The 9360-nt window shown below is 42.3% G+C and overlaps 1 protein-coding gene across 1 annotated transcript in view; it reads left to right on the top strand.

The window, feature by feature from the left end:
* The window catches only part of DNAJC2 (DnaJ heat shock protein family (Hsp40) member C2), a 32596-nt gene that overhangs the window by 1179 nt on the left and 22057 nt on the right, over window positions 1-9360 (top strand). The window contains exons 2-3 of the mRNA XM_054494984.2: window positions 1729-1919; window positions 5858-5933. Of these exons, the coding sequence (XP_054350959.1) occupies window positions 1729-1919; window positions 5858-5933 (267 nt within the window). The remainder of the gene's footprint in view (window positions 1-1728; window positions 1920-5857; window positions 5934-9360) is intronic.

Here is a 9360-nt window from a genome sequence, read left to right as displayed (position 1 = left end):
TGAATTGCTAATATACACATGTACAGTGATTTACCCCCATTTCCCAGGAATAGATGATACCTTTACTACAAGTTTGTAATTTCAGAGAGTTTCTATGGTCTCATTCAAGCTTCCTAGGAACTGAATGAGATAAATAGGTATTGTTCCCATTTTACAGGTGAAGACATCCTGATTCATTTCAGGTCACATAGCCACTGTCAGACTTAGTATAAAACCCAGAGTGTCTGGTTTCAGATTGAGAGCTTGTTCCATTACAGCTTAGCTGCATTAGTAAATCCCCATTTGCTGCTTGGAAAATTGCTTTCAGGACAAATTCTTGTTAGTGAATTCTTAAAATTTTTAAGAGCTATAGTTCAAGATTTTAATAATTAAGACAGTTTGAGTTGTCTGGGTGCGGTGGCTCACGTCTATAATCCCAGCACTTTGGGAGGCCGAGTGGGGTGGATCACCTGAGGTCAGGAGTTCGAGACCAGCCTGGCTAACAGGGTGAAACCCTGTCTCTACTAAAAATACAAAAAAGTAGCTGGGCGTGTGGGGCGCCTATAATCCCAGCAACTTGGGAGGCTGAGGCAGAAGAATCGCTTGAACTCGGGAGGCGGAGGTTGCAGTGAGCCGAAATTGAACGATTGCACTCCAGCCTGGGCAACAAGAGCAAAACTCTGTCTCAAAAAAAAAAGATAGTTTGAGTTGTTTTTAGATTTTTTATTTTTGGTGAGGCTAGCTCTTTGTGACAATTTATCACTATTTATTACTTTATTAAAATTATTTGTCTAGGCCGGGTGCAGTGGCTTATGCCTGTAATCCCAGCACTTTGGGAGGCCGAGGCTGGTGGATCACGAGGTCAGGAGATCGAGACCATCCTGGCTAACATGGTGAAACCCTGTGTCTACTAAAAATACAAAAAATTAGCCAGAGGAGGTGACGGGCGCCTGTAGTCCCAGCTACTCGGGAGGCTGAGGCAGGAGAATCACTTGAACCCGGGAGGCGGAGCTTGCAGTGAGCCAAGATCGCACCATTGCACTCCAGCCTGGGTGACAGAGCAAGACTCCGTCTCAAAAAAAAGAAAATTGTCTAGCTGGGCGCAGTGGCTCACGCCTGTAATGCCAACACTTTGGGAGGCCAAGGCAGGCAGATCACCTGAGGTCGGGAGTTCGAGACCAGCCTGACCAACATGGAGAAACCCCATCTCTACTAAAAATACAAAATTAGCCGGGCGTGGTGGTGCATGCCTGTAATCCCAGCTGCTTGGGAGGCTGAGGCACAAGAATCACTTGAACCCGGGAGGTGGAGATGGCATTGAGCCGAGATCTCGCCATTGCACTCCAGCCTGGGCAGTAAGAGCAAAACTTCATCTCAAAAAAAAAAAAAAAAAAGTAAAAAAAAAATAATTTGTCTAAAAGTAAAGTAGTTTGCAACATTTCTTCTTGTTCCTAACCTTACTCTCATATCCCCAAAAAAGTTCCGATTTATTGTTGACATTACTGAGTTTTTTTGGTTTTGTCAGATAACTGGAAGAGGTTGATTAAATACTCTTTAATACTAGAAAAGGATAATTTCTTGCTAACCCTCATGTAAACTGGATGACTGCAATTATTTTCTTAGTCGGTGGTTTTAAAAGTATATGCTGGTATCACTGTTTTGATTTTATTTCCTGAAAAAATTAATTGCCTTGAAACATATTTATTCCATGCAATACATTGAAGCCTCTCTTAACACTTTCAATCACAGCCTCTACACTCTGTCGAGTTGAACCTGTGGGAAGATGGTTTGAAGCTTTTGTTAAGAGGAGAAACAGAAATGCTTCTGCCTCTTTTCAGGAACTGGAGGATAAGAAAGAGTTATCTGAGGAATCAGAAGATGAAGAATTGCAGTTGGAAGAGTTTCCCATGCTGAAAACACTTGATCCCAAAGACTGGAAGGTATTTAATATCTGAAAATTTTGTTCAGTTAGATGCTTTGTTAGACATAGACAATTTTCTTGCGAGTTTTCCATTAATAAACATGTTTTAAGATGATTCAGCAAGATGACTATAATTTAGCATCTGTTTATTACTAAGTGTTGAGTGGGTTAGCACTAGCCATGAGATACTGTCTCTGCTGGAGAAATCCAGGAAGAGTTCACAGAAAAGATAATGTTTGCACTGGTCTTAAAAGGACAATTAGTGAAGCAGAGAAGTGAGAAAAGTATTCTGGGCAGAAGGAGTAAGATATACAAAGACACAAAGGAGTAAAAGAATATGTAGTGCCTCTTGAGGGATTGATAAGTCATATAGGGTACATGCAGTATGGTGATGAGAAATCTAGTGTCTTTAAAAGGACACTAGACCAAACTCTGTTGTGTCCTTTTTACACCATGCTAACGAAGGAATTAAAATTTATTTTGAGGACAGTAAGATACCATGAAAAGTTTCTTAGCTAATTTGAGAAAAGTAATTCCCTTGGCAGTACAGGAAATTGCTTGAAAGGGGGCAAGGGGCCGGAGGGGAAGTGAATGGTTTACTGTTAATAGCGCTAGTGCACTAAGGCAGACCTGTGACTGAATCCTTGAACTTACTATGTGGCTGGGTTTTGAGGAAGAGGGGTCAGATTTGCCTTTTTTTGAAGGTAGCATTAACAGGCTTTGGTGACCCTGGCTATGTGGCACAAGAGAAAGAGAAGTATTCAGAGGTCCTTCCCAGCATTAGAGCTTGAGTGACCTGCTAGAGTGTGTGGTCAGTAACCAATGCTGGGATGAGGATAAGAATGTTTGTGGGAGGTGCTGTTTGTGTCCAAGTTTGACTATGTGAAGACTGAGGTTTTGGTACCATAGTGGTGAAGCTGTCTAGTAGATGGTTAGAAATTGGTCTATGACTCCGAAAAGAGGTTAGAGCCAAAGACTTTTTGAAGTCATTGGCACATAGTGGTGGTTGCTGTGAGGAATTGAATGACAACAGCAAGGGACAAAAGTATAAACAAATAGATAATGCTTTAGTAGGTACTTGTATAATAGTTAAATGTGTATGCTGTGGAATTGGAGTGCCTGAATTCAAATCTGGTTCTGCCATTTGGGGCACTTGGACCTTGGGAAAGTTCCCAGATATGTGTGTACCTCATTTCCCTTGTTGCTACAGTGAGATTGACAGCTCAAAGGTTTATCTTGAGGATTAATAAAAGGATGCTTATAAAGCATTTAAGCTAGTACTTGCCGCACGATAAATGCCAAACAAATAATGGATAATAAGAGTTCCTATGTCATTGGTTGTTTAGAGGACTAAATAAGCTAAAGCGTATGTATAAAACATTTAGAAAAGTAAGCACTCAGAAAGTGTTAGCTGATTCTCCCACCACCTTATCCATTTTAAAAGAAAAAGACAACATTGAGGAGCATGGATATTTAAGGGGTAGGAAGAGGAGGAAAAACAGCAGAAGATACTAAGAAGGGTGACAGAAGTAGAAAGAAAACAAAGAAAAAGACACTTTGTTATTTGAAGAAATACTTCCTCAACATCAGGCACCGTATTCTTCCAGAAACTAAGGGAGGAGCAAGAGGGAAAAAGAGGCAGGGTGCAGTGGCACATGCCTATAATCCCAGCACTTTGGGAGGCTAAGGTGGGCAGATCACCCGAGGTCAGGAGTTCGAGACCAGCCTGACCAACATGGTGAAACCCCATCTCTACTAAAAATACAAAATTAGCCAGGCGTGGTGGCACATGCCTGTAATCGCAGCTACTTGGGAGGCTGAGGCAGGAGAATCACTTCAACCCAGGAGGTGGAGGTTGCTGTGAGCCGAGATCATACAATTGCACTCCAGCATGGGCAACAAGAGCAAAACTCTGTCTCAAAAAAAAGGAGGGGTGGGGAGAGTCACCTGTGTCACTGCTTCAGAAAGAGGTCAATCACATAACATGAAAAATTATTTTAAAAAACATTGGACCGGGCGTGGTGGCACATGCTTATAATCCCAGCTACTCAGGAGGCCGAAACAGGAGAATCGCTTGAACCTGGAAGGTGGAGGTTGCAGTGAGCTGAGATCGTGCCACTGCACTCCAGCCTGGGCAACAAGAGTGAAACTCCATCTCAAAAAAAAAAAACCATTGGATTTGGCAAACTAAAAGTTTCGGTGTCCTCATTGAAAGCAGTTTGAGTAAAATGATTGGGAAGGCAAGAGATTACAGTGGATGAGGAGTGATTAGGAAGTGATGAAGTAGGATCAAAGTGTAAAGTACTCTTTCAAAGCTGGGTAGTAAAGAAAATGAGAGAAGATAGTAACTTCAGGAGAAGGCAGAGTCAGGAAAAGACAGAACTGGGGAGTGTTGAGATCTATAAGAGGAAGAAGGTCTTTGGTATAGAAAGAAGTAGATTGTATCAGAGTAAGGTAGCAGGGTTCTTTCACTTGTTCAGTTTATTTTCATTCATCAAGTATGGATCAAACACCATGTCAGATACTGTTCTGGGTGCCGAGGATACTGTACTGAACAAGACAGTATTAATGCTTCCACACAGCTTATATTCCAGTGACATAATAAGTAAACAAGAACATGTAGCCATAAGTTCCATAGGATGGCCATAAGCTATCAACAGGTGCTAAGAGATAAAAGGGGTCTTTGGTCAAGTAAGTTTGGAAAATGCTAGGTTTTACAGGTTTCTGTTTGTTTATTTTTTAAATCTAATTACAGGACTTCTCAGAGCCTTTCTTAGGCTTTTGTGCATACAAATCATCAAGGAGGCTATATAATAGTCCATATTTACCTCTTTTTTTAATTTATTTTTTATTTTATTTTATTTTGAGACGGAGTCTCACTCTGTTGCCCAGGCTGGAGTGCAGTGGCGCAGTCTTGGCTCACTGCAACCTCCACCTCCCAGGTTCAAGCAATTATCTTGCCTCAGCCTCCCAAGTAGCTGGGATTACAGGTGGGCGCCACCACCCCCGGCTAATTTTTGTATTTTTAGTAGAGACAGGGTTTCACCATGTTAGCCAGGCTGGTCTCAAACTCCTGACCTCATGATCCACCCACCTCAGCCTCCTAAAGCACTGGGATTACAGGCGTGAGCTGGCATGCCCAGCCTATCTCTTTTTTTTTTAAAGACAGGGTCTTGGCCGGGTGCAGTGGCTCACACCTGTAATCCCTTGGCCCTTTGGGAGGCCAAGGCAAGTATATCACCTGAGGTCAGGAGTTTGAGACCAGCCTGACCAACAAGGTGAAACCCCATCTCTACTAAGAATACAAAAATTAGCCAGGCGTGGTGGTGTGTACCTGTAATCCCAGCAACTTGGAAGGCTGAGGCAGGAGAATTGCTTGAACCCGGGAGGCAGAGGTTGCAGTGAGCCAAGATGGCACCACTGCACTCCAGCCTGGGCAACAGAGCAAGACTCCATCTCAAAAAAATAAATCTTAAAATCATTAAAAAAAAAAAAAAAAAGACAAGATCTTGCTCTGTCGCCTATCCTGGAGTGCAGTGGCATGATCACAGCTCACTGCAGCGTCTACTTACCAGACTCAAGCAATCCTGCTACTTCTGCCTCCTGAGTAGCTGGAACTACAGGTACACACCACCACACCCAGCTAATTTTTTAAAATTTTTTTGTAGAGACAGGGATCTTACTTTGTTGCCCAGGCTGGCCTCATATTCCTGGGTTCAAGCAATCCTCCACCTGGGCCCCCAAAGTGCTAGGATTACAGGCATGAACCATGGCACCCAGCCTAATCCACATTTCTCAGCCTTACCTGACCATAGACCCTGGTTTATACAGAACCTCTTACTGGACTCCTGATGAAATGTCACTTTGGGAAATGCTGTATTAAGGTACCAGAACACAAGGGATGGAATATATTGGCTCCATTTCAAATTTGACTCCCTTTTGTGTTTTTTTTTCCAGAACCAAGATCATTATGCAGTTCTTGGACTTGGCCATGTGAGATACAAGGCTACACAGAGACAGATCAAAGCAGCTCGTAAGTACTTAGTTATTTTGAAATAATCAAATATCTTGTATAGGAACAGGCTGGCTATGCTTTTTAAAAGATATACAGTATCATAGTCTGCAGCCATAACTACATTTAACAGCATGTGTTATACTGTCATAACAAGCAAAAAACCACGGTCTCCCCTGCCTTCAGAATCAGAAGAAAGCAATCCATTTTACATATAGACTTTCCCGTTAGGGATAAGAAATTAGGATGGGTGTGTGTGTGTGGATACAGAATACTCCCCCAATGGCAAGCTTTTAAAAAATAATACTTCACCTCTCTTTAGAAGTATAGCAGCTGCACTTAGTGGATACTGCCTTTTTATTGTTTTTTGGTTTTTGGGTTTTTTTTAATGTTATTTTGTAATCTTAGGTCACACCTTTGTAGATATCACCCTGTCTTCTGTCCAAGAAAAGTTGTCTGATGTTTTATTGTTGTTTTCACTGACAAGGTTAAAATTTGGCATGGGACAGGGTAATGTTGGGACCCCAGTCTTCATATGCCTTATAAAACACCATCCCTTAATGCTCATAAATGTCCTATGCTTTGCAATCCTGTGGACATAATTTCTTATACACGTGATCAGTTCAACTGATTAATAAAGTTTAGTGAAAGAGATAAGAGGTGAAGGTGATCAGTTTTCTGTCTTAGGAGAATGTTCTGCCCTCCACTCTAGAGAATGGATATTGAGGTCAGAGAGGGTAAGAATGTGGCCACATGGAAAAGGAGTAGGGAGTCAGGGCCTGTCAAGAAGAGGAAGTATTATACGTGGAGGAAGATGTCTATGCTAAAAATTATTAGTCAGTACTTAGCATAGTAGATGAACTCAAAATTGTCCCCATTACTGCTTACATTTAGGAAAATCATAGGAAATATTTTTTAACAAAGTGAAGGAATTTATCAGATTATTTTAAACTGGATTTGTTTAAAGGCTGGCATGATTCTAGACAAAGCATATGGTAATGCATGTGAATAGTTATTCCAGTATACATAAATGCCAGAAAAGTCCATTTGCCACGCACAAGTGTTGGCAAAGTTTTACTATATGAAAGAATAGCATTGGCCAGGCGTGGTGGCTCACACCTATAATCCCAACACTTTGGGAGGCCAAGACGGGTGGATCACCTGAGGTCAGGAGTATGAGACCAGCCTGGCCAACGTGGTGAAATCCTGTCTCTACTAAAAATACAAAAAAATTAGCTGGGTGTGGTGGCGGGCACCTGTAATCCCAGCTACTTGGGAGGCTGAGGCAGGAGAATCGCTTGAACCCAGGAGGCAGAGGTTGCAGTGAGCCGAGGTCACGCCATTGCGCTCCAGCCTGGGCAACAAGAGCGACACTCTGTTTCCAAAAAAAAAGAATAGCATACAAATACCAAATATGTCTCAGTACAGATAAATTTGTTAATTAGAATTGATAATAGAACTGTGAAAATAGTTTGTGTTTTAAGGTGAAAGAATTCTTTGTTTCTCAAAAGATTAAAAATGTGCTATTAATTGTAAAAGAAACATTCATATGCTTCTGTTAAATCCACTTTCTATTTTTAAGACAGAATTTCGTACTTGTTGCCCAGGCTGGAGTGCAATGGCATCATCTTGGCTCGCCACAACCTCCGCCTCCCAGGTTCAAGCGATTCTCCTGCCTCAGCCTCTCGAGTAGCTGGGATTAGAGGCATGTGCCACCACGCCCGGCTAATTTGGTATTTTTTGTAGAGATGGGATTTCACCATGTTGGTCAGGCTGGTCTCGAACTCCCGACCTCAGGTGATCCACCCACATCGGCCTCCCAGAGTGCTGGGATTACAGGCGTGAGCCACCGCACCCGGCCTAAATCCACTCTTTTTATTGGCCTTGTAGAAATTGATTTTTAGCCAGGCACAGTGGGTCACACCTGTAATCCCAACACTTTGGAAGACCAAGGCAGGCAGATTACTTGAGGCTGGAGTTCAATACTAGCCTGGCCAATGTGGTGAAACCCCATCTCTTACTAAAAATACAAAAATTAGCCAGGTGCGGTGGCGCATGCCTGTAAGCCCAACTACTTGGGAGGCTGAGGCATGAGAATCACTTGAACCCGGGAGGCAGAAGTTGCAGTGAGCGGAGATTGTACCACTGCAGTCCAACCTGAGCAACAGAGTGAGAGAGTGAGACTCCGTCTCATTTAAAAAAAAAAAAAAGAAAAGAAATTTAGCTTTTGAATATGTATTCTCTAGCCAAAAGTTTTGCAGCACCAATGTAGAGATTGTTAACAATAAGGGTAATTCTAACTTACTCTCTACCACCCTTGTGGAATATTCCGTCAGTCTTTATTCAGAAAGAAACTGTCGTTCTCTTACCTCTGTCACTGTAAAACACAGTTGCTACTCATTGCTTTCTGAAAATCTATCTAAAAGTTAAAATGCAAAGTTACTCTTTGCAAATCTGTAATTCTTAGCACAAACAAACCTAATAAAAATGTAAATCTGGTACTATTTGAGGTCCTTTGAGTGCTTGTTTCATATTACAAGCAAAGTTTTATTTTTGTTGAGTATATTTTGAATGTCAATAATGAAAATTAATTAAGTGTGAAGTAGGAGCCGGGTACGGTGGCTCACACTTGTAATCCTAGCACTTTGGGAGGCTGGGGCGGGTGGATAACCTGAGGTCAGGAGTTCGAGACCAGCCTGGCCAACATGGCGAAACCCCGTCTCTACTAAAAATATAAAAATTAGGCAGGCATGGAGACGCATGCCTGTAATCTCAGCTACTTGGGCGGCTGCGGCACAAGAATCGCTTGAACCTGGGAGGCAGAGGTTGCAGCCAGCCGAGATCGCACCATTGCACTCCAACCTGGGCGACAAAGGGAAACTGTCTCAAAAAATGCCCCAAAAATACCAAAAATATTTGTCACTGTTTCTGAACCCTTGCAGTATATGTTGAAATAAATAATTTTATTATGCTCATGAAAAGATTTCTATAGGCCAAGCATGGTGGCTCATCCCTGTAAACCTAGCACTGTGGGAGACTAAGGCTGGTGGATCACTTGAGCTCAGGAATTCAAGACCAACCTGGACAACATAGCGAGACCTTGTCTCTCTTTGTTTTTTTTAATTAAAAAAAATTTTTTTTCAAGATTTCTTTTTTTTTCTTTTTTTTTTTCAGACAGAGTCTAACTGTTGTCCAGGGTGGAGTGTAGTCGCGTGATCTTGGCTCACTGCAACCTCCATCTCCAGGGTTCAGGTGGTTCTCCTGCCTCATTCTCCTGCCTCAGCCTCCCAAGTAGCTGGGATTATAGGCACCTGGCAACATGTCAGACTAATTTTCGTATTTTTTAGTAGAGACTGGGTTTCACCACGTTGACCAGGTTGGTCTCGAACTCCTGAGCTCAAGTGATCCACCTGCCTCAGTCTCCCAAAGTGCTGGGATTACAGGCATG

This window comes from Pongo pygmaeus, chromosome 6 (assembly GCF_028885625.2).
Source record: "Pongo pygmaeus isolate AG05252 chromosome 6, NHGRI_mPonPyg2-v2.0_pri, whole genome shotgun sequence".
NCBI lineage: Eukaryota > Metazoa > Chordata > Mammalia > Primates > Hominidae > Pongo > Pongo pygmaeus.
Note: the sequence above shows the minus strand (reverse complement) of the source record. Positions and strands in the feature narration are given on the sequence as shown.